Genomic DNA, 27,032 nt, shown 5'->3' on the forward strand with positions numbered 1-27,032 from the left:
ACTCCTTTCTAAATTCAAAGAGCTGTCCACAAAATAAAACTTCTACTTGAATAAAGAAAAGGAAGGTCATATAAGCAATTATCAAAAATCATCAACATTTGCTATGCTAATGTTCAAACTGGGATCATGTCATGTAAGAAAGAAAAATGCTAATTTCAAGGAAGAAACATGCTAATGTGAGGGAGGGTGGTACTTTCCAGTCTGAAATCCATAGTAAACGAATACAAAGGATGAGCACAATTAGCCCTTGTTTTTTGTTTTGTAGAAGGGAAACATTCATGTCCCTGGATTTGACAGTTCATGCAGAATGTCTTGGCTAAAATCCATCTCCACTATTTATGGTTTTGCAATTTAAAATATAAAGATGCCTCAGTATTTCAAGCTTGATAGTCTTTTACTTTTTTTTTTTTATTATGAATGAAAACAGTGGCCAATACCCCAGTAAAAATAATGTAAAATACTTCAAAAAAGCTTACAAATGTGAAAGTTTTCAAGGTTAAGCAACTTAAATCATCTTCCTTCACTCTCTGGGGACCTAACACCCTTTGGGATTATGTGGCCGATTGAATTCATTAATTCAATACAGATTTAATCTGAATAACTTATAAATTATTTTCCATAATTTCTCAGAAAGTCTGTAATTAACATACCTGCAGTTTAGTAACTTCACAGTTAATGGAAGGTGATTCTTTGAAGCCTTGGCCAAAAACTCTCACCATTGTACAATTATGCTTTTGAACATCACAGAATCCAGCATTCTCAAGCTCTGTGATTTCAGGAACTTTGTCTTTGGAGAAAAATTATAACAAATTGAACATGTTTTTTTTTGTTTTGTTTTGTTTTTTTAATTCCGGAAAAAAAACTATATAATTATGCCTCAAAGCCTAAATAAAAAGCATATGTAAAATAATACTTCAAAGTACACCCCAAATACTATTTACATTAATTAAACCATTAAATGTTAAGAGCATTCTGGTATTAAATGTGATGCTACCTACCATCAAACCTACAACAATGTCAACAATGTCATTATACTTGCTACCAGTGCTGTCATTAATGTTTTAAGATTTGATTATGAGGTTTTGTGAAAAATACTTTATTCTTTATTCTGAATGACCATGGATGGATTTTCTGATAATATGACACTTGAATAGAGAGATGAAAAAGGTTAGTCGTGAAGCTGTGTGGTGGAAGAATGCTCCAATAAGAGAGCAGTAAGTACAGAGGCCCTGAGGTAGGAGCAGTCTGTAAGAACAGCAAAGCAGCCAATGTGGCAGAAGAGCAGTGAACTTGGGGAAGAGCGGTTGATGAACTGAGAGTGAGGGGAGCCTCAGATTATCTGAGGTCCATGTAAAGAGTTGTGGATTTTATTCTGAAAAATAGGGCAAGCCATTTGAAGGATTTAAGCAGAGAAGCAATGTGATCTGACTTACATTTCAAAGGGGTCACTTTGGCTTCTGCTGCATAGAAAATAAGCTTTGAGAGAATCTATGATGATCCAGGTGAGAGACAGTGGTGGTTTGGACCAAGGCTGTAGCAAGGAAAGAAATGAAATGCTTTGAAGCTAGAACTAGACTTGCTGCTACGGAGCTAAATTTGAGGCATTAGAGAAACAGAAAAGTCAATACCTGCAAGTTTTTAACTTGGGCCATCAGAGTGAAGTTTTTGCATTTACTGAGATAGAAGAGACTGTAAATGGAAAAGGGAAGGATGGTGGTTGTGGGAGGGAAATCAAGAATTACTGTTTTACTGGTTAAATGAACCATGTCAACATTTTAAAAAATTACTTTCTCTAACATTTTGAGACAGAACAGAGTACACTATATAACAAACTAGCATGATTAGCAAGATAATATAAACACAGTCCTTAAAATATGTTAAATTTGAGTCCTAGGAAAACAATTATTCTAAACAGGTAGAAGAACCATTTAGTTGCATGCAAAGGCCAGGAGACAGGGTAAACTGGCATCTTCAAAAACAGCAGAGACTAAAGTAGCTGTAGTGGGATGATGAGAAGATGACAGTTGCAGGAGATGAGTCTGGAAGGACTTTGTGTGCCAGATCACGGTGTGCCTTACAGGTAATTACAACAACTTCAACTTTTCTCTGAATGAGATGAAACACTTTGGGGAAATCATTAACGTATTAATCATTTTAATTTGTGTCTTTTATTACTATAAGATCTTCATAAGCCCTAAGATAATTAAGTCAAAAAAGAACAAATATATTTTCATAATCAAATTTCCTGTACAATATTAACATTTAAGAGCGTTTACTTACCATACCAATCACTGCAATCATAGGAGCTGAAGCCTGGGAGACATGCACACCCCCAATCCATACACTGCCCGTTGCCATTGCATAAATTGGGACATTTTAATACCAAGAGAATGTCTTCGATTGACTTGCCATATTCTTCTGCATTATATTTCCCTTCTTCCAAAATCCTCTTTTCACATTCATTTTCTAGAAGGGCCACACCTGCTTCTGCCCAGCTAACATCATCTTTTAACAGAATATCCTTAACACACATATTTACAACATGGTCTAGTCTTTTACCAAGGAAGTCAAAACAGAGCCTGCCTATGCTGGAGTTGGCTAGAGTGCGCTGACAGAGTTTCAAGCTGCTGTCCTGGGTAAAGCCAGAGGGTGTGGGCCACTGGGGGACAAACTCTTGGTGGATATCCTCAGTGTGGTCCTCAGGGAAAAAATAAGTAAACTGTTCCAGGTTGGTCTGGCTGAGACTTTGGAAAGCAAACAGAGGAGGAAACTCATTGAAATGTTGCCGTTTCCATCTGTTTTGTGGATTCCACCTCATTTTTTGGCTGTGGCGACCCTGGTCCTGCTTATGTTTCTCGTTGTCTGAATATTTTGGTGCATCTTGTTTTTCATTCCCAGGATATTGTAAATGTATGTCCCGTTTGGTTAGGTCTATGTACTTCTTTCCTTGCAGTAAGAAATTCAAATTATTTTCTTCTCTAGACGTATGCTTGTTTATCCTCCCAACCAGAGCTTCTGAATTAATATATTCAGAGGTGACATCTAGTTCTGGTATCAAAGAAGAGAATCTGACATGTTTGAGGTCTTTGCAACCTGAAGCAATTTCTGTTTCAGGAAAACCATCTAGATGATTAGAAAACAGGTACTTTGAGGAGGTATCCAGTGAGCAGCTACAATAGGATAGTTTTGCAGGCAAAGTCTGAGAAATTGGCATCTTGTCAAACATGCTTCTCCCGGGTAAAATCCTTCCAGATTGAAAACAGAAAAAGAAAGTTATTTGAACCAGAACATTTTTCCCAGGAATGTGTTGCCAAAGTCAGAGACTCTTCACATTAAGTCTAATATTAAAACACTCACAAATGAAAATTAGTTTCTTACCTCCATTCATTAATAAAAGTAGCACAATTATTAAAATGTTGATCAATTTTGATCCCATTTTTATCATGAAAATCATTTTCTGGGTTCTCATCAAAGATTCCACAGAGTCCTAAAGTGCTTTTGTAATCTGAACTAGATGCCCTAATGGTTAAACTCATGCCCCATTCACTCAAGTCAGCACGAATAAATGCTCCAGAAGAAAATGAAATCTGAAACCAACATATAAACAGAAGATGTGAAAGCCATATTCAATACAGATTAAGAAAAAAAGTGTTATTTAAGAAATAAGAAGCAAACTCAGGCACTTCTCCCATATAAACAGAATAAAATACTGATTTTTTTTCCCCCAGGGGACAACTTCTTTTTATTGCTTTATTTTAAAATAATAAATTTTTGCATTTTTTTCTGATTTGGAATTTGAACACCTATTGATTTTTATTGATAAATATTATTTGTGACTTCTTTCCTTAAACAATTTAAACCAAAATATGATATATAATTAAAACAGTTATAAATCTTAAAGACAACATTTACCTAGTAATGTTTATTTACTTATTTTTTTCCTATTTTTTTTTTTTTTGATGCTGGGGATTGAAACCAGGGACTTGCAACTGTTCTACCATTGAGCTATGACTTTGGTCAACAAAGTTATGCTTCTGATAATAGTTATTTAATATGGACTTAGACTCATAAATAATTAATTTACACAGATTAATATAATTCTGAAGGAGTGGATATTCCTGTGGCCAATCAGCATTCTCTTGCCACAAGCTGGCAAATAGAAACCACATTAAAACCAAAGGTTGCCTGGGGAGTTGGCAATCAGAACAAGATGTATTTATTGAATGACTAATAGCCTGTGTCATCTAACTATGAGCACCTCTCTCTGTTACAGGAATAGCACCTGTCCCAGACCAGTCACTTGGATGTACATGAGGTAAAACTATCTCTTCTAAGAGTCAACAAAGGTATAACATCAGTGTTTGCTTCGCTGATCCTTGTTCCCCTTTTTTTAAATCTAAAATGACTTTTCTTTTTACAAAACTAGTATGCATTCATTACACAAAATGATTTCAAACACAAACAAAATTTATATTTCTACCTGAGTAGCAGAGGGATGATGTTAACGGCTAATGCTAAGATCTTGGTGCAAATTCTTCAAAAGTCTTTTCTATATTTCATGAATGTCTTTGCCTGTCTGTAAGCAGAGCCTACTCTATCATTTTCATGACTACAATGTATTCGATGTGTACATCATTGTAGAGTTTCAGTTAAACACTTTTTTTTTTCTAGGAGCATTAATTTTAGTTTAAGAGTTGTAAGAAACAAATTTATGAAGAACCATTCCTACTTCTGCAGAAACATGGGAGAAAGAAGAGAAAAGAACAGGAGAGGGGGAACAGGTGGAGGCAGAGGGGTCCCCTCCATCTCCAGATGCTCCTGTGACTGGAATGGTATGGACAAGCCTGAAGCAGTCTGCACATCTCCCTCCTGCAGCTGTTCCACATAAGTGAGAGCCTGTGGGATCCGTCCCTTTTGTTTTTTGTCTGACTCAACTGTCCACTTTCATTGGAGCCACTTTGTTCCTGAATTCAGGGTGTGTTTTTTGGGACAGCCAACAGCAACATGGCATGCAACAGCATATTCATAGGATACAAGCGGAAATCCACCTAGTCACCTGCTTTTGGTCTGTCCTGAAGGTTGTCTTTGGTACAGGCTGCAGTCCCACCATGGGACTGCTCAGGGCATGGCAGCTGGGAAGGAGAGAGAGCAAGGTGCCAAGGACAAAAATACTAAACCCCAAGGGAAGCCCCCAATGACCTACTTCCTCCAGCCACACCCTACTTGCCTATAGCTATCAAGTACAGTAGTCCTTTCAAATGATTAATCTATCAAATGGATTAATCCACGAATTAGGTAACAGCTCTGATAATATAATCATTTAACCCCTGAATATTTCTGCATTTTCTCACACATAAGCTTTTGGAGGATACCTTATATCTACAGCATAATATCAGGTTATGGAGAATGATATTTTTTTTGTTTAGAAATTAAAATATGGAGGGGGGTTCAATGGCTTTTTCAGTTGGAATCTAAAAATCTGTAATGATTTTTGGTTCTTCAGAACCTTCTCATATTCACAATTAATGTATTCAATTCCTCTTTCAACTCTGAATGACTGATATTAAAAGGATGGTAGGACTTTACTCGGGTTGTGATACTATGACAGAATGCTCTGTTCCCTAAGACACTACAGGGACTTTATTAAACTTATGGGGCTCAGAGGTAGGGGGATTTCATCATAATTTCCCTATAAGGTCCTTACGAGACTTCTCACTAGAAATCGAGTTGCCCTACGTGTGCCACTCACGACAGAAGCCCTTTTTTTCTCACTAGAAATCTAGGAACTCAGAAGTAGTGGGTTGATATATTCTCAAGTGATAAAGGACAAAACCTATCAATCAAGAGTCCTATGGCCAGCATACGTATCCTTCCCACAGAAGAAGAAATAAGGCATTCCAAGATGCCTAGGTCCCTTCATGCTGCTATAACAAAATACTTTAAGCTGAGTAATTTATTAACAACAGAAATTGATTTCTTGAATTTCTGGAGGCTGGCAAGCTCAAGGTCAAGGTGTCACGAGATTCAGTGTGTGGAGAGAGCTGACTTTCTCCTTTGTAGGTGTACATTTTTGCTGTGTCTTCACATGGTGGAAGGGACAAAAGGTTGACTATTCCAAGCCGTTTGTTGTTGTTGTGGCACTGATGATTGAACCTAGAGCCTCTCTTACCACTGAGCTGTATCCCCAGCCCCTTTTACTTTGAGACAGAGATAAGTTAAATTGCTCAGGTTGGCCTTAAACATGTGATCCTCCTGTTTCAGTATCCTGAGTAGCTAAGACTGCAGATGTACACCAGCACATCATGCTAAATAAATGGACTTCTGTGTGGGTGTTGTTCTAGGGTTTTGTGCATACAGACAAGTCTTCTTATCTAAAGGTACACATCCCATCCATGAGGTTGGAGCTTCCTGGTCCTCTCAGTACTGTTGCAATGAAGTCCAAATTTCAACAGGAATTTTGGAGGGATACATACACTCAAACCACCATACCAAATAAATAAAAAGCCAAGGGAGTAAGTCACCATGAGATGTGTCCTGTGTGAGAGGAATCCTTCAGATTCAATGGAAGTCCACTAGACAGGAACTCAGAGGTTAAGGACTTGCATGGGCACCTGAGTGGCAGAGGGATGATGTTAATGGTCACTAGCTAGCAGGCACTCTCTGCTGCAGGTGATCCCCTGCCTGCAGCTGAAGCTGCGGCTCCCTGTGCTCCTGCTCATACATCTGCTCATGCATGAGTTGTTAGCATAGAAAGATGCAAGATGTCATACTGGAGAAGCTTACTGGAGGCTTGGAAGCACAGGAAGTTTTGCGGAACTGTATTCAAAACCTGTCAGGTCCAAATATTTCCAGGGAGACTAATGGTTTTGATAGAATCAGGAGCAAACCTTTGTACAATAGCAAATACAGCTTTTGTGAGACATCAGATGTGGAGTTTCTTGGAAACAGCTTTCCAGTCCCTGCAGCTGCAACAGTGTAAAGTGACAAACTGGATTTGTGGTTCCATGCACAGGGGCTGTGGAACCACCAGCTCCTCCAGCTGCCACCACCCGGGCTCCCAGTGGCCACCTTTGCCCTCATGGTTCACATGACCATCATGGTTCCCACTGTCTTCCTAGTTCACACCAGCCTTGTGGTTCTGGTCGCCCTCATGCTTCACATCATCCATGAGGTCTAGAAAGTGGCCACCCTCTGCTTCTGCTGCTGCACCCTGCTTAGGTTCATTGCGTCTTTCCATACACCCCCAGGCTGTAGGAGTTGGGGTTCCAGCAGTGGTGCCAGAGTGTCAAGACTGAATGTCACAGAATTCATATTCCTGAACCCTCTCATTGATCACCGATTAATTGTATGGTTTCCCTCTTAGCAGAGGAGATACAAGGAATAGCATTGGGGTTATGTGCATCCTTGATTATTTTATTACAATCAATTTCCAGAAGCAAAATATTTGTAAAATAACTACACAAAGAAGTTCAGACTGTGTATATATATATATATATATATATATATATATATATATATATCCTCCAGAAAGATTTTTTCTACCATCACTACTCTTGACAATATTTTTTGAGAGATGTTTGATCAGCATTTATTTATTTGATGACTAATGTTCTTAACATTGTTATATCTTTGTTGGTTACTTGTACTTTTGGACATGTTAATGTTCTTTTTGAATTATAATTTTGTAATATTTGCTCAGTAGAATGGTGAGTATACCTTAGAGATATATTTTTTTATATAACTGATTATATATAGCAAATATTTTCCCAAATTCTTTATTTGCATTTTGGTTTTTGATGATGGAATAAAATATATAATGTTATCTTAAAAGTTATTGTTCACTTCAACAAATATCATAAGAACATATTTACAAACACTTTTATTTAAATTTGAATTATACTTACCTGGAATTTATTTTATTGAAATATGAAAGGAAAATGAACACGACTTTAAGATACAAATTGTTAGCTCACAAGCATGAAATATTATCTTTTAAAAGTGTTAGTGAATATATATAATATTGAGAATATTTTCTGATTTCTATTCTTTTCCACTTATCTACTAGCCCATTCCTAAAGCAGTAACATGTTCAATTCACTTGAAAAATTGGTTAACTACTAATTATTTATTTTTAATTATGTCTGTCATCTAATATGCCATTTAATGGATACTATAAAAATAGTTTCTATGAATAAAGCAAAAATTGTGATACTGAAATGTTAAATAAGTCAATTTAAGTTTGACAGTGTTTTTAAGTATCTTTACTTGTGTGTGGTAGGTGCAAAAACATTCATTCTGAGATCATAATTAATCCAAATGCTATCTTCTTGATAGCAAACCAATATTTAAAAATGATAGCTCCTGGGATGGGGTTGTAGCTCAGTGGCCGAGTACTCACCTCACATGTGTGAGGCACTGGGTTCAATCCTCAGCACCACATACAAAAATATGATAGCTCCTAATTTAACAGAGATGTATAATTTATTCAAAATGAGAAAAAGGGAAACTATTTTTAATAGTATAAAATCATACATACTGTGACTTTTCGTCCTAAATAAGATTCACTTATCTTGATATTGCTGGATGCATCTTGGCTCTTTACAAATAAATATGGTCGTAATTCATGTAGTTGACCATTACACATATCAAAAGTAACGATATCTCTTCCTTCTTTGGCCACAAACCCACAGTTACATGACACAGGGTAGTGAAGGCTTCCGCAGTCCCATTGACGCACATGGACTTCAAAATCACGTGTTGTACTCTTATAAAGCACAAATGTTCCAGTCTTGAAATTATCATATACCCTATCATTAACAAAAATGAACTGCATTAAGAGTTGGTTATAAAACATCACAATAGTATGTTATAAACTAACTATGTATTACATTTATTTATAGGCTTTCCGTATATTTTGATGTTAGAATGAGAAATCAAGATTCCCATAATCTTTTGGGGTCATGAGCATTTGTTTGTATGCACTGAATGAAACACCTGCATCTCTCTCACTACTCTTTTCTTCCCTTTCATCACCCCAGAGAGGCTTTGCTCCTAGAGGAAGGAGGCCTTCCCAGTGGCATGGACTTGCTGTCTCTCTAGTCTTCAAGTATTTATTCACATTACCGTCAAAATGGCTTTCCATAACCAGTCTATTTTAATATAAATTACTAACTCTATTTCCAGCCTTCCCTTTCCACCTGATTTAGTTTTCTTTATGGTATGTCTCTTCCTCAGACACACTACATATTTTATTTACTGATTGTGTTAATATCTCTTTTCCTCTATTCAGAGGTTGGCTCTATGAGGGAATAATAAACTCTGTTCATTGTCACACCCCCCAGCACTTAGGACATAGCATGTCACCAAGCTGCTGCACAATTAATCTTGTTAAATTAAGTCAGATTAAATACATCACCATTTCTTGAGTTTTTTTTTCCACCAAAATTCTAAAGATTTCAATTATAACCATAGAAGAAAATTTTGCATGAGAGATAAGTTCCAACAATTTCTCAATTCTTGCTCAGATATGTGGAGTGGCATTTTTACTGAGGGATTCTATGTCTATTCTTCATATTGAATGACTTTGCTGGAAATGATCATATTACAATTTTTAAAAATTAAAAGAAAAAATTGCCATGCACCATGACAAGAATTTTGAATCAACAATACAGTATCATTTTCCTTAAGGCTATGGTATCACTAATCCCTCAGAATAGTATCGCTGAGTTTAAATTTTTCTATGCCGATATTAATAGCAGTATGACTTAGATTTTTTTTTGTCATCTTGCTCAGTTTACTTCAGTTCTAGAGTTAAATATTCAGGCTTTTATGAAGTTGTAATTGTTTTTTCCGTGAGTATTCTCTTTACAAATTAAAGCTGATTCTAGTGTGTTAGTTATTTTCCTAAAACTTAAAGAGTATTTCATTGCATTTAAATACAAAACAGTATATCACAATAAATATCACAGTAAACATTTCTGATGCAAATAATGAAATTATTAAAAACAAATAGGTAGCAAACAAAAATGATAACTTGCATTTGTCATAAACTTCATTTCTTCAAATTCAGGCTAACAAATATAACCATATATACATACACACTAGACTTAAGAAAAAATTCTATACCAATAAACTAGTATCTTCAAACAAATCAGTGATGGCAAAACATGACTTTCTTTTCTAATTTTCCAGTGACTAGGACTAAGAAATGATCAAACAGAATGCTGCTTAAAACAAAACAATAGTGAAACCAAAACAAACAACAACCATTAAAAGAAAGGACTCTTAGGAAATTACCTGCCATCAAAGGTAATTATATGTGGATCAGTAAATGAATAGCAGTAAGCTGTTGGTACATCCTTGACTCTGATCTTAAAGACAAAGATATTTTTGATAAATATTATCATTGTTATTTAGTGACAATAACTCATCACAACTGCAATGGATTTTTCATTAATCTCTTGTCTTACATATTGAAAATGGAATAATTTAAAACTCAAAATTATCAAATAATTTTAAAATTAAAATTTACAAGATACGGTGATAAAATACATATATCATTTTAAGTTTAAATTATAAAGATTATTTTTAATTTGTCAACCTGGATGCTGTCTGGAATATAGCTGTTCCACAGGAAATCCTTATTCACTATAGGTTCTACAACAATGTCCGTAACTCTATCTCCATCTTGGGAAAAATCTGAGACAGCGGTGTAATACAGGGAAGCTTGGCTACAGGTGCCGTTGGCACAGAATGTTGTCTGGTGGAGGTCCACATTGCAGGAAGACAGTGCCAAGTTTAAGCCAAGGTGTTCTTTACCTATTTAATAATAAAAAAAAGTTGAAAAAATTCCCAACAGTATATACATATGAAACATTAAATAGAATGATTACTCTTAAAGCATTTTCTCTTTCTTAAAAAATTATTTTTGAAATTTTTGTCTAAATTAAAACAAATTGGAAAGACAGTGGAATGAATCTGACACAACTTTCCTATGTTCATCTATGAATATACCACAATGAATCTCCATATCATGTAAAACCACAAGACTTGGATCCTAGTTAGAATAAGAAAAAAAAAGTTATTGAATCTACCTGATTTTTACTGATAATTGATAAACTTGAAAATATACATATATATGTACATACATATACATTACTATTTATTTTCAACCAAGTTACCAATCCATATGCTCCCACATAAAATTTAAAAGCAATAAATAACCAAGTAATGATAGAGATGAAGATATTAATAATTTTGATTTGATCAATATATTTTATTTACATATTTTGAAGTACATGTATGTATACTTCAAGTATATGTGTATGTACAATGTACACTGTACATGTGAAATTATTATGTGCTAAAAACTGTCTGACAAGATGTAAAAAAGCAATAAGCAAAAGTTGTCTTTCTTTAAAAAAAGTCATAATTCTAGTACCAAGACACATAATTTGATTCTTTTTCTACCTAACAAGTGCGTCCAATGTCCAGATTGTTCTATAATAAATTTTAGGGCATTTCTCCATGTCCCATACACTGGAAATTATAGTAATGGATTTAATTATTTATATAGGGTTCATCATCTTAAGAAATAGTAGTCAACACAAATGACCTGTAGTAAACTATCTCCCTTCACCTCTCAAATATGCCAATACATTCACAAACTCCCTCACCTAGGTAACAAAGAATGCAGAAAGATTTTTTTATACTTTTATTTATTTATTTTTATGTGGTGCTGAAGATTGAGCCCAGTGCTTCACATGTGCTAGACAAGCACTCTAACACTGAACTACAACTTTAGCCCAAGAAACGAATTTAAAAAGGAAATGGTAGCCAAGAATGAAAAAAAAATTGTATAACTAGACTAAAAACAAAACAAAAAAAACCCACAAAAAAACGGATTTCCCCCTCAAAACTGGCAAAAAGGTAGTATTTTTTATATACAATTAATGATTATAAAGTCCTTCTAGGAATGAAGGAGGAAGAAAGAACTTAAAAACTCTTATCTTTTCTCCCACACAAATTATTCAGGAATGGAATTATAATGGTTAGGTACAGGTACACTGCATTGGAGTCAAAATTCAGGAAAAATTTCTTTTATGTGATTTTCCTAGAAATATAAACTTTTTTCATACACATAAAAAAAACAATGGAAATACCCAACTCTTAACTAGCTTCCTAAGGTGAATATGGGGTATTTGGGACTTGAATACAATGACCAATGGTGGTCACTGCCAATGATCTCACCTGCCTAGTTTATGATATGAGAGGGATGAACATCCTTCTCTTAAGCCTGATAAAAAGCAAGACTGTCTATGTAGAAATTCACTAAGACACCAACATATTCCCTATGAAAGTAAAGATTTAATAGAAATACACTTAAATACCTAAGAAGAGAAATATCCAAAATGAAATCCAGAAATTTTCCACTAGGAGAAAGACCAAAAAGACAGAAAAAAGAGACAAAGAGAAGAGGGGCAGGGAGAATTTTTAACTAACAAAGAATAAGAACACAAAACTTCTAACATGTAGGAAGTATATTTAAGGCTATCCTTACACTGGCAATGCCTGCATCATTGAAAGATTTGAGAGCATGCAAATATATTTTAAGGTATTGTTATAAGTGAAGGAAATCTTTGCCCAGTACAATTTTGAAAAACAACAATAGCATTGTATCCTTTCTATTTTGACCATAAATTGTAGTAACATTTTCCTATTATGTATTCAAAAGGTAGGTTGAAGTAGAACTATGTCTTAATGTCTGAGCAAAAGGTCATTATTCCATATTTTTAGGCTGTATTAAAATATAATGTTGCTCATGGTACTTCTTAAATCTGCGTTAGTAGCTGGGCATTAATCAAGCCTTTTTAACTGTCAAATATCTTAGGAAGACATCTCTTAATTTCTCTATCTCCTTACCCTTATTTTTTCTTGGATGCACCATTCTCATGAGATTGTCTCTGACTCCATTATACTGTGTGGCCTTTTTATCCTTTTGAACATGGACATTAAGACCTATAAAAGTATGTATTGTACTTTTGTACTATAAAGGGTATGTATTATGGTTTAGATATTAGTTGTCTCCCAAAAACTCATGTGTGACAGTATAAGGAAGTTTAGAGGTAGAAGCCAGGCAAGGTGGTACATGCCTGTAATCCCAGCTGCTCAGGAAGCTGAGGCAGGAGGATTTCAAGTTCAAAGCCAGCCTCAGCATCTTGGTGAGACCCTAAGCAACCTTGAGAGACCCTGTCTCAAAATATAAAATGAAAAAAAGAGTTGGAGATGTAGCTCAGTATTTGAGCACTCCTGGGTTCAATCCCTGGTATAAAAAGAATTTAGAGGTGCAATAATTATGTTATGCTAGTTCCAACCTAATTAGTGCATTAATATCCTGAGAAAAGTCAATTGGGTGGTCATTGCAGGCAGGTAAGGTGTGGATGAAGGAGGAGAGTCATTGGAACATGCTTCTGAGATAGACATTTGTCCTAGGTGAGAGGAAGTTCCCTTCTTTCTATTCTTGGTGGCCAGGTCCTGACCTGCTTTCCTTTGCCATGCCCTTCTTCCATGATGTTCTGCCCATCTTGGGTCCAGAACAATGTGGCCAGTCGCCTAGGAAGTGAGACCCCTGAAAACATGAGTCCCCCCAAAACTTTTCCTCCTTTAAAATTGTTCTTGTCAGTCTTTCAGTTATAGCAGTGAAAAGCTGGCTAAAACAGCATGTGGTATGTAACAGAACTGTAATCTCTCTTACAGGTTAGATCTATATATCTCTTACTTGATTTGATCAGAGATTTAAGGGGGAAGAGAACTCAGTCAACCCAACCACTGCTCTTCATGGTTTCTCCTCTGATATTCCATCTTGTCAACACTATGACTTGATTTCCATTCTCTTTATATTGTCACAGTGAAGTACATGCGAACTTGCAATATGACATTTGCAGAATTAGCAATTTAGATGGAAGAATTTAAAGATCCACAAACTTATCTTACATTAAGAAGTGTGAAGCGTGTGTTATGAGATCCGTGTTTCATAACCTGAACTTTTAGTATAACTTATCACACCTCCCTCATTGAGGATGATTTGGAAAATCTTAAAAGAACAGTTTGTCCTTCAATCTCTGAAAATAAAGAAAAGAAAGGAACAAGTAAGAGAATGAGAAGCAGAATGAAAATTAGAAGGAGAAGGATGAAAAAGAAGAAAGGGTGCAGGAATATGACTACAAAGAGGAGATTGTTCACTATTATTTTAAACGTATTCTTTGATCCCAAGAAGAATAAACAGGATTTGCTTTGGCAATAATCAATTTGATCCAGCATTATTAATATGATTCAGCTATAATTTGATGTAAACATGCAGTATAATTTAGTAGATGAGTATATTCCAGGGACTTTTCCTAGAGGAGAAAAAGCATCAGTTACCATTTGAAATCTAATAACAAAATCAAATGAATTTAGTATATTACCTTGATCAACAGTTTTCAACTTTAATGAGATTTTGCATTCTTGATCAAACTCACTAAATTCAGAACAAACAATAGGAATTGTACTCTCTATCCTCAGCTGGAATTCTTTCCCATCTTCTGATATAGTACTCAATTCAGGTTGTAGCTGGTATAGCAATATATAGAATGTTAGGTTAAAATAGAATTTGTTTTAAAATATAATTTTAAAAACACATTTTCTTAACAGCTTTTCTTTTGCTAAATGAGCTGGTAATAACTTAAGCACTGGAATTTTTTTTAACTAAATAAAATCAATTTAGACCAAACCAATTAAAACATAAGCAGCATGCAGAGGAATACACAGAGCTGTTGTACCACTAGGTTAGACGACATTTTGATTCTCCAACCCGTGGTTGGATAAGTCGTCTAAGCTTGTCTGTGATGGGCACTGTAGAATAGAGGAAAAACAAAATTCCATTTTCTGAAACTTGTTTGCTCTTATTCCATTGTAAGTTTGGTTATTTTTAGGATTTATACTCACCATCTTAATCAGAATTTAGTTATATTTTATAGGTAGATCAAATGATTGGTGTCACCTGAAACACCTCAATTCTCAGGATATTTATGAGTTTCTGCTTTCTACAGTTAGAATTTCTACAAGTAGACTTACTGAGTACTATTGCACCCTAATCCGGTTCACAAGTCAATTTTTTTTTGTTTGTTTGTTTGAGTTGGGGAATTTGACTAGCTCTCAAAAGAGATGTGCTTTAGTATTGACTATTCTGTTAGCCTAATTTGAAACAGTACTAGAGGCTAACCACTGGGCCTTGACCTTGTCTGCTGGGTGTTACCAAGCAGATCACAAGCATCCTGTGTCCTAAGTCTGTGTCCTTCCCCTCCCACTACGGATAGGCTATTCTGATGATGTGGTTCAGTCTTCTTTTCCTGGTGCCTGCTGTGTAACATGAACTTTATCTAGAAAGTTTATTTATTCTGGTCCTGAGTACTGTTCTCACAATCTATCTTTTTCCAACTTGTCTTCAAACTTGGAGTGATTGCAAGTCAAATTCTAGTTCTGTGAGTGAGGAGACCTCCAGATGCATGGTTCTTGCTTGCTTGGACCTCTTGATATTGCTCCATGCCTCCCACCACTTCTGATATCCTGTCACCTCTGCTCACCTATTAGACCCTAGTGCTACCAGCAATAATTAAATATACTGCATTGTTAAATTAGCTCAATAACTGCAATCCATAAAGACTAGAGCTCTCAGTCTTGGCCTGGTACCTGACTTCAAAAATGCACAATAACTAAATATTGATATGTTACTTTTTAGTTAAATGACAGACTGAATTATGGGGATAGAGCCTAAACTTTCATTAGAGCTATTTCTTTTTTTAATTTTTATTTATTTTTTTAGTCATTTAGAGCTATTTCTTTAAAGATAAATCCACAATAGCTTGAATTATGATAGTTCAACTTAGGATATTTTCACTACCTTGGTTCAAAAGTGACACACATTCGATAGAAACCAAACATTGAATTTTGAGTTTTGTTCTTTTCCCAGCCTAGCAATATGCTTGTGCTCTGCAGTGGCAGTGAGTCACAACTCCCAGTCACCAATGTAATCATGAGGGAAAGCAACTAATACCCTACAATGTACTATTGCTAAGCTATGACATTAGGCAGGTTAGCTGTATTAAATGCATTTTTGACTTAACATTTTTCTCAACTTGTGATGAGTTCCTTGGAAGGTAATACCATTGTAAGCTGAAGAGCATCTGTACATATCAACCTTAGTTCATTAACAGGGATTCTCAAATTTTGTTGTGCATTAGAACTGTTGGAGTTAGTTCGCAAAAATACAGAGTACTGAGTCTTACCTTTCAGATTCAGCCAGAAACCTTTATGAAAAGATCACAACTTGGGGAATTAGTTCCAGATTCATTCCTTCTGCTACATACCTTAATGCCTGCAAAAAATTCCTGGCTTTCGATGGCTAAACTTTGTATATGTGGTTTCTCCAAGAAAAAGATGGATGCACTACAGAATATCTATAAATACAGTTAACAAATAACCATTTAGCAAAAAAAAAAAATGAAAAAAAATGTGTTAATTAGTATCTTTAAATTCTTAATTTAATTCTTGGTAGATAGTGCGCAGCAGATAAAAGAACTGAGTAATTTAATTACTTGTCTGAAATTTTTAAAAAGTTCATCATTATAAAATATTACTCATTCAAATCTCAATATAAATTAAAATGTAGTAGCCTTTTCACTTAAGATGTATTTGAAAGTACATAAACATAATATAACATCATTGAAAAATTAAAGCTTTGTTGTCCAAAATACTAGAATATAATTTTAAAACCCAGAAAAGACATACAGTTACAGAGACTCACTGATAATAATTAGCACGTTGCTAAAAAGAGATATTCATATGTAGTCACTAAGAGTATGTTACTGAGTCATCTAGATATCACTAGAATTGGCACAATTGCTAAAGGAAAAATAGAAGGAGAACTTTAGTGTTTTCTATTCTGGGGACAATAATCTAATATATATCTCATGTTTGAACAATCAATACAATAATGAAAAGAAAAAAAGCCAGTTTTTGTTAACATACCCTGTCTCCAAGTCTGAGATTTATGCCATCAAGTTCTAAAAGAGAAAATGCCTGAACTGTGGTCTCCTGTTTCAGCTCCTCTTTGATTTCTTGAGAAGAAAGCCTAGACCAAGCTATGAGAAATCCCACCGAGCTGTTTGTAGGGGAAACATCAAAAGCACACCTACAGAAGAGCCTGGACTCAATCAGCTCCACCACAACCTCTGGCCTTCCTGGAGGTGGAGGTGGCAATGAGGCCGACAGCTGACCTGCTGGGAGAAGAAGCATCATTTCTACTTGAGCATCCTAAAGAATGAAATAATCACAAAAAGGCTGTAACTTCAGGATTTATCTTAAAAAAAGGAAATAAATTCAATAAAATGATTATTTTCTAGTAGTCAACAAAGCAGCATGTTCATATTGATAAACAATCACATAAGTATTGATTGACAGCAGGGCACCTTAAATCATCAAACTTATATTATTGCATTTTAAATGTTTGCTCCCAAAAAGTCTGGATCCTGAAAATAAAAGTAATTTACAATCTTTTAGTCAATCATCTTTTTTAAGAGATATAACAAACATAGTTCAGGTTTCATATATTATAATTCCTTGTTATAAAGTAGTCACTAATGTAAACTTAAATGACTTTCTTTTTTACTCTTATAATGTACTCTCATAAAGCAACTCTTCATTGCTTTAGGTTGAAAGAGCTGTTCACTGGGGAGTGATTGTACCGTCAGTGAAATATATCAAGTGCTAAATAATAGTCTTATTCTTTTCATTTTTCTGAGGCTAATATTTGAAATTTTTTTCTAGGAACTCATATGAAGAGTATATATTTATATTTTAATTCTGGGTATTTTCAAAATTAAATTGGAGGATCTGAAAGGTTTTTGCTTTGTTTTTTAAAAAGAAAAAATATTTGAGTGATAGATTTTGTTTTATTTTTCTGAGTAATAAATTCTAAAAATAGGTTTTAAAACTACTCTGAAATGTGCAAATAATTTTTGTTTTATATATATATATATATTATAATTTTATGAAAACCACAAAAACCAGTCTTTCAACTCTGTCATTTAGATATTGGAAAATTCCAAGAGTCCTTCTTTTAAGGTCTCTTCTCTAGAGAAAATATACTTTCAGATATTTGTTAGATATCATATTTTGTTAGGTATCCTATTCCAAAGTTCCAATGATAAATGAATTGTTTTCAAATTAATTAACAAACATTTTGAGAAACATTTCGAACATAAGCCAAGTCAGCAAACTTATGTTAAATATTTTCACTCAGGTGTTACTTCCCCAAGTTATATACAATTTTGTATAGTATGTATTTCCCAATTAGTTGCATAGACACTTTAAATAGCACAACAACTTGCTGAAAATTATTTTTACTGAAGGAAGAAAAGTGTTTTACTGTAAGTACATCATAAAGAAAATCCATACCTACTATGAAGATTAGCCAAATTATTATACTTGATGCTTACTGCTACTAAGGCATATTGCTTTATTCTTTTATGAATTTATATCAGAGGACCTAATTAAACAGCTTTTCATATATAATAACAATTTATTTAGAAAATACCAGAAAAAGAGGTTGGGAAGTCTATTTGCAATTGGAACAGTACCTAGAACACCAATTTAGTGCTTTATTTAATAACATTTTTGTCTATTTATTTATTTTTAAATTTTTTATTGGTGCATTATAATTATATTTGTTGGTGGGATTTGTTGTTACATGTTCATATATGCACACAACATAACAGATTTTAAAAGACAAAGCAAATTAATTTTTAGACCTGGCACTTTGAACATTATATCTATCCTGATTTATTTGATCTCATTATGATTTTTTTCACCATATAAATCACTTTTGTTAGATATAGTAATTATATGTCAACTTTATCTCACTAATTTGACTAGAGGTCCCATGAAAAGGTTAATGTTTGAACAAATGTTTTAATTTCTGCCCATCCTGTAGGCATATGTCATATATTTTGTTATTTAGACTATCTATTTTAGAGTGATTTATTTAAAAATATATTATAAGTAGGTGATTTCTTAATATTTAAAATAACTTTAAAACATTAAGCAAAAATAGCAAAGGAAAAATATGGATTGAATGGAGTAGAAAAATATTGACCACCAGTAATACCATTGGTGTTTAACTTTCAAAACTTGTTTGGTACAAATGCAATCTTCCTAGAAAACAAAATTTTTAAAAATTCTTCTTAGGTATACATGACAGTAAAGTGTATTTTAATACATTATACATATATGAAGTTTAACTTATTCTAATAAATATAACTTATTCTAACCATTCTTGTGGTTGTACATGATGTGGAGTTACACTGGTCGTGTATTCATATATAGACATAAGAAAGTTATGTCCAATTCATTCTACCATCTTTCCTCTTCCCATCTCCCTTTTTCCTTCATTCCCCTTTGTCTAATCAAATGAACTTCTATCCTCCCCCACTTATTGTGTGTTAGCAACCACATATCAGAGAGAACATTTGGCCTTTGGTTTTTTGGGATTGGCTTTTTTCACTTAGCATGATAGTCTCCAGTTCCATCTATTTACCTGCAAAAGTCATAAAGTCATTCTTTTTAAGGCTGAGCAATATTTCATTGTGTATATATATCACATTTTCTTTATCTAATCTTCTGTTGAAGGGTACTTAGTTTGGTTCCATAGCTTAGCTATTGTACCTTGAGCTGCTATAAACATGAATGTGTCTGCATCACTGTAGTATGCTGATTTTAAGTCCTTTGGGTATATACCAAGGTTTGGGATAACTGGGCCAAATGATGGTTCCATTCCAAGCTTAGAAGACAAAATTGTACTGCATAATGTGATTTCTTAGGTACAATATACCATGAATACCTACTAATGTCAAAGAACACACCTCTACATTTTCGTGGTGTTTGCAGAACCTCTTGTAATTACCTGCACATCAGACATTTTTAGCCAATCAATGGTTATTATATATTTGCATCTTTATTTTACCATTATTAGAAAAAAGGCCTCTTATTAATAGTGGGCATGCACATGTCCTTGAGTAGATTTTGAAGACAGATTTTTTTGAAGTAAGAATTGAAGCACAAACACATGAGGATTTTTAAAATTGTTGAGATAAATTACCAACTTTTCTCATAAAAAGTTCTACCAACATTTTGTTTCCTTAATTCTTTGTACTTCTGCCAACTCTAAGAATGTATCTTAAAAGCACAATAAAGTGCTTTTTATATTTGATATGTACCAGACTGTGGCATTGTCAAATGTTAGTATATTCAACATTTAAAGTCCCAAAAATGTGGCATTTATACACAATGGAGTATTACTCTGCATTAAGAAATGACAAAATCATAGAATTTGGAGGGAAATGGATGGCATTAGAGCAGATTATGCTAAGAGAAGCTAGCCAATCCCTTAAAAACAAATGCCAAATGTCTTCTTTGATATAAGGAGAGTAACTAAGAACAGAGTAGGGATGAAGAGCATGAGAAGAAGATTAACATTAAACAGGGATGAGAGGTGGGAGGGAAAGGGAGAGAGAAGGGAAATTGCATGTAAATGGAAGGAGACCCTCAGGGGTATACAAAATTACATACAAGAGGAAGTGAGGGGAAAGGAGGAAAAATATAAGGGAGAAATGAATTACAGTAGAGGGGGTAGAGAGAGAAGAGGGGAGGGGAGGGGGGAGGGGGGATAGTAGAGGATAGGAAAGGCAGCAGAATACAACGGTCACCAGAATGGCAATATGTAAATCAATGGTTGTGCAACTGATGTGATTCTGCAATATGTATATGGGGTAAAAATGGGAGCTCATATCCCACTTGAATCAAAGTGTGAAATATGATATATCAAGAACTATGTAATGTTTTGAACAACCTACAATAAAAATTAATTTAAAAAAATAAAAATAAATAAAAATCATAGCTGGCATCTTGTTGAAATCACATGCATTTGTTAATTTATTATAATTTATTCTTTAGCGTTTACTGGGATGTAGATATATGTCAGACCCTATGTTGGATAAACCTCTGAATCTTTGCCCTGAAGAACCTAAAAGGAGAAATAAATAAGTGAAAGATCTCAAAAAAAAAAAAGAACTATGTAATGTTTTGAACAACCTACAATAAAAATTAATTAAAAAAACATAAGTACTTTTTAAAAATAAATAGTTTTATAAATACATTATTAAACACAAAATTTTATACTCACCAACACAGTCCCCTCCAATTTCTATTTCTTCTGGTCCACATGTGTGTAATTTTGCATCAAAAATAGCTGCAAAAAGTTAAGATTTTATATTTAACTGGGCATAAAGGTATAAATCTACATATAGCCAAGATGACAATTCCTTGGAGAAGTATGTTTTAATGACTAAGACAGATTTTCTTAGTTGTTCTCTCTGGGTTTATTTTTTTTTCATAATAAAAATTTTTCCCCAAAGATAAGATCAAATGGAAGTAAGGAATTATATTTCAAAACAGTCATAATTTTGTATCTTGTTTTCTAAATTTGAATCTGCATTATTAAGTAATGAAACTCGCTGATGAGGATGTGATTCTTACACATTACTGGTTGGACATACAAAATGGTATGGTAACTTTGAAAGAGTTTGATAGTTTGATGTATAACTAAGTATATTCTTATACTAATACAGCAAATGTGCTTCTTAGCATTTTTTCAGAGGGTTAAAAACTTATTTTTACACAAAAACTTAAGCAGGATATTTACAGCAACTTTATTCCTAATTGTTCAATTTATGGTTTTTGTAGCTAACAATGTAAGTTTTGTATTTTAGAAATATTTGCTTAGCCTAAGATTACAAGTATTTTCACCTAAAAGTGAAAATATTCCCTGGAAGATTTATATTTTTAGCTTTTACGGTTTTGTCTATGATAATTGTATTTTTTTTTGTATTTTGACAATAGATGTGAACTAAGTTTCTCTTATAAAAACATATTTTTTGCTTGTGTTGAAAATGCAATTCTTCCTTTGTAGAATTGGTTATGTTCCTGTATTGAATATCAAGTAACTGTGTTGCTCTTTTCTGGATATTATTCTTTTTCATTCATCTACCTGTTTATCTTGCTGTAAATATACACTGTCTACATTATTATTATTTTGGAATCAGTTTGAAAGTCAGGTAGTATAAGTTGTTCAACTTATCACTTTATCAAACTAGTTTTGAGTATTATAGGTATTTTGTGTTGCCATGTGAACTTTAGAATGAATTTGTCAATTTCCACAAGAAAAATTATTGACATATTTATTAGGACCATTCTGGAACTACAAATTAGTTTGTAAAGAACTAGCACATTAACATTGAGTCTTTCAATCCATAATAGTTTCTCTCTTCATTAACTTAGGCTTTTATGTTTCTCAGCAAAGTTTTATAGTTTTCCCTATACAAGTCTTGTGCATCTTTTGTCAAATTGATTCCAAAGTGTTTCATGATTTTTGTTTTACAATTGGTAAGTTAGATGAAATTTCTGAATATTCATTGCTATTATAAAAAATGCAAATGATTTTCACATGTTGATCTTTTTTCCTTCAACATTGTTAAACTCACCTCTGGTAGCTATTTTATAGATTCCACTGGAGTTTTTTGAAAATAGATGACCATTTCATCTGCATTTATATTCATGAGGTTATTGTTCTAGAGTTTCCTGTTCTTGTATAACTATGTTTGGCTTAAGTTTTAGAGTATGTTGTCCTCACAGAAGTTCAGAAGTAGCTCCTTTTCTTTTATGCAGAAGAGTTTATGCAAAATTGGTATTATTTCTTCCTTAAATGTTTACAAAATTCCTGATGACAACCATCTGGGCCAATTCATCTTTGTGGGATGAATTTTAACTAGAAATATAATTTCTTTTTAAAAATATATTTATTTTTTTTAGTTGTAGTGGGATACAATACCTTTTATTTCACTTATGTATTTTTATGTGGTGCTGAGAGTTGAACCCAGGGTCTCATACATTCGAGGCGAGCGCTCTACCGCTGAGCCACAATCCCAGCCCTAATTTATTTTTTTAATATTTATTTTTTAGTTGTAAATGGACATAATACCTTTATCTATCTATCTATCTATGCATTTATTTATTTATTTAATGTAGTGCTGAGGATCAAACCCAGTGCCTCATACATGCTAGGCAAGTACTCTATCACGGAGTCACAACCTCAGCCCTTAGAAATATAATTTATTTAATAGATATAAGAGCATTAAGGTTATAAGTTTATTTTTTATTTTTTTAAGAGAGAGAGAGACAGAGAGAGAGAGAATTTATTAATATTTATTTTTCAGTTCTCGGCAGACACAACATCTTTGTATGTGGTGCTGAGGATCGAACCAACCAGGGCCACACTCACGCCAGGAAAGTGCGCTACCGCTTGAGCCACATCCCCAGCCCCATAAGTTTATTTTTTAATGGTTTTTGACTGTCAGCATATTTTAAAAAATGTGTCTATTTCATCTAAGTTGTCAAATGTACTGGCATAGACTAGTCCATAATAATTCTGTTTTTGGTTTTAGCTTTTGTAGTTGTAGAATTTGTAATTTAATCACCTCTTTTATTCATGGTACTGTGTTTGTTGTAGTTGTTGTTGTTGTTGGTGGTGGTGGTGGTGGTAATAGGATGTGCACGTATAGTGCTGAAATTGAACCCAGGACTTTGTACATGCTAGGCTTTATCACTGAGCTATATCCCCAGTCCCAATATTGTCTTTCTTTACTGATCAGACTGGCCAGATAATTGTTAATTTTATTGAACTTCTCAAAAGATCCATCCTTTGATTTTATTGCATTTTCTTTATTGTACCTCATTGCTTTCTATTTTGGTCATTTCCTTTCATCTTTTTGCTCTGAGTCTCATTTATGCTTTTTAGTCTCTTATTATATAAACAGATACTGAATTTATGACTCTTCTTGTCTTTCATTATAGATGTTTAGTGGGTTTTAACACTAATTAGCTTCAATTTTCCTAGTATTCTAATTTTCTCTAATTTTCTTTTCTAATTTAGAGCTCAGAATTTGTTTTATATGCCAAATGCTTCATATCCACTTGTAAAGAATGTTTGTGCAAATGAAGTCTTTTTTAAATGTCATTTCTGTCAAGTTCATTGACAGAGTTGTTCTAATCTCCATTTTTGCTGTTTCTGTTTTTATATGCTCAATCAATTATTGGCAGATGGATGTTAATTTCCAATAATAATTATAGATTTGTCCATTTCTGTTTATAAAATTATCAGTTTTGCTTCACGTATTTAGAATCTGTCATTAGGTGCATCATCATCATACAATGGAACTGTATGTCCTCTTGTCGAATGGATCATTTTATCCTTAGGAAATGACCCTTCTTTTCCCTGGTAATATTCTTTGGCCTGTAATCTACATTGTCTAATATTAATATAGCTACTCTAGATTTCTTGTGATTAGTGTTACTTAAGTACATCTTTTATCCTTATATCTTTTATTTAAAATTTATTTTTAGTTGTAGATGAACACAATACCTTTATTTTATTAATTTATTTTTATGTGGTGCTGAGGATCTAACCCAGTGCCTCACAGGTGCAAGGTGAGTATTCTACCACTGAGCTACAACTGCAGTCTCAATCCTTATACCTTCAAACCCATTTTTATTTATATATGAAGTATTTCTCTAGATAGCCTATAGTTGGATCTTGATTTTAAATCCAATGTGGCAGAACAAAATGCAGAGGTCCCTCAATGATCAGGCCTTGCTGCCCTTTCATACAGGTCTGTGCTCTGCCTCACTCACTGGATCCAACATCTCTGTCCTGCTATCAGTCTGTGCACAGCACACTTAGTACTTTAGGGCCTGTCACTTACTGTGATTGCTGTTTGGCATGATTTTCCCCTTACAGTTTGACCATGAATTGTTTACCTTCCAGCTCTCAGCACCAATGCCATTTCATCGGAAAGGCTTTCTTTAGTGACATGGCATTGCAAATTACATTCTCCCCTTACGTCCATTTCTACAGCAAATTTTAATCTTTCCATTCATGCTACTAATTACAATTACTAACTATACAAATATTTTGTGCTGTGAAGTCAGAGACCACATTTATTTTGTCTACTCCTCTATATTATGGACTTGCCTTATTGATTGGAAAATAAACATGATTCCTGTAAAAAAAAAAAATATATATATATATATATATATATATATATTTATATATATATATATATATATATATATGTGTGTGTGTGTGTGTGTGTGTGTGTGTGTGTATTATTGTAGAATATTGCCAGTAAATATCTGTTTGAACTAAAAAATTTTATGTCATATATTTTTTATCTTATTAGTCAACACTATATTTCTATTTTTTCAAGATAGAACTACTTACTATTGGGAAATTAATGACAAAATAAATATAAATTATTTCATTTACTAAAATTTTTTATGTATTCCCCAAAACAAAATAAGAATATATTTCTCTAGCATTATCTTCATAAATCAGTCTCTATTCTTGTGTAGACAATAATGCCTTATTTCCTTAGAAGTTTTGACTAGTGATGATATATTCACAAGAAATTTTGAAAATAATATGGCAGTGAAAATATAATGGGAAACTGGTATGTTTGACATTGTTTTTATGGAACAAAAGAGTTACAAACCTGCAAAATTATAAACTGTTATTTTTGCACTGCCAATACAAATAAATACTTAAGAAAACTCTTCATGCTGGTATTAAGAAATAGTTTCTCATGAGGTTAAAGATGATAGAAACTTTAAAGAAACTCTTTTTTCCTAACAATACTGGTTCATATTCTATATCTATAATGAGTAAAATGATTTTTTGTGGGACCAGGGGTTGAACCCAGGGCCTTAGTACATGCTAGACAAGCACTCTACCAACTGAGCTATATTCCTAGCCCAGTAAAATGGTTTTTGAGATTGGACATTTAGTATGGCTAATTTGGTTATTAAAACTCAAAATAAGGATTTATTTTAACTACTCTAATACTTGAATAACTATTTTATTTATTTTGCTGCATGTATGTTATTTAGGGTTTGTTAGTTTGGGGACTCTAACAACTTCAGGATGAAAATATTTATGTATTATGTTACTGACATAATTAAATACTATTTGCTGAATCAAATGTTTACATAATTTGATAACGTTGATCTGCAATAGTATCTCCCAGCATTTTCAGTCTCCCACATGTGATATGGTTGGGCCCAGATAACACACTGCAGGTTAGTTTCTTTTCCAAATCAGTGATACATGAGAACATCTATCCTTCTAGAGAGAGTACAGGATAAATCCCCAATTTATCAGCTTCATCATTTTCTAACCAATCTAAGCCAAAAAAAAAAAAAAAAATCGTGATGTAGTGTCTTTCTGTTTTAAGCTTCTTGCATCTGAAGGGTTATGCCACTAGTTCTATTAAACACTATTATCATTTGTTGAATCTCTTTTTATTCAAAATACCAAGTCATGACATCCTGATGTAAAGGACACATTATCTCTTTTGGAAGAGTTCCTAAGTCATAATTGAGTGGAGAGAAAATTGAAGCAGTGTTTCATTAAGCTCAATTATCTTTGGTGAGCTTTACATTAGTATGTTCTGGGCACTCCAAAAAGGGTCTCTATTTCACAACATCCTTAGTGAACATTATGGTCAGAGTCAGACTCATGAGTGTGGTGTGAATTCTTCATCTGTGAATGTCATGTCTCCTCTTGGATAACAGACCAAATAGAACTTGATTACCCTCTCTTCACAATCTAATATTTACACCTCAGCCTCAGTAACTCAAGCAAAAATCCTACATACTTACTGTCTTTGATTCCTCTCTTTCCTTCTCCCATATCCAGTTCACCAGGTCTGTCTGAAAATGACACCTAGTCTAAGAATTTCCACCCCTGTCCCCTTTAAGACACCACCATTTCTCTATGGAATGAATGCAATAGCCTATGGGCATCTTTCTGCAGGAGTAATGTCATT

At 33.7% G+C, this 27,032-nt stretch overlaps 1 protein-coding gene across 1 annotated transcript in view; it reads right to left on the minus strand.

Moving 5' to 3' along the window:
• The window catches only part of Vwde (von Willebrand factor D and EGF domains), a 92,327-nt gene that overhangs the window by 52,772 nt on the left and 12,523 nt on the right, over window positions 1-27,032 (minus strand). Inside the window, exons 4-13 of the mRNA XM_076853432.2 lie at window positions 21,278-21,343; window positions 17,068-17,315; window positions 16,407-16,496; window positions 14,466-14,610; window positions 10,601-10,818; window positions 10,297-10,370; window positions 8,537-8,807; window positions 3,379-3,587; window positions 2,281-3,245; window positions 651-787 (exon numbers count right to left, since the gene is read on the minus strand). Of these exons, the coding sequence (XP_076709547.2) occupies window positions 651-787; window positions 2,281-3,245; window positions 3,379-3,587; window positions 8,537-8,807; window positions 10,297-10,370; window positions 10,601-10,818; window positions 14,466-14,610; window positions 16,407-16,496; window positions 17,068-17,315; window positions 21,278-21,343 (2,423 nt within the window). The remainder of the gene's footprint in view (window positions 1-650; window positions 788-2,280; window positions 3,246-3,378; window positions 3,588-8,536; window positions 8,808-10,296; window positions 10,371-10,600; window positions 10,819-14,465; window positions 14,611-16,406; window positions 16,497-17,067; window positions 17,316-21,277; window positions 21,344-27,032) is intronic.

Source organism: Callospermophilus lateralis, chromosome 1 (assembly GCF_048772815.1).
Source record: "Callospermophilus lateralis isolate mCalLat2 chromosome 1, mCalLat2.hap1, whole genome shotgun sequence".
NCBI classification, from domain to species: Eukaryota; Metazoa; Chordata; class Mammalia; order Rodentia; family Sciuridae; genus Callospermophilus; species Callospermophilus lateralis.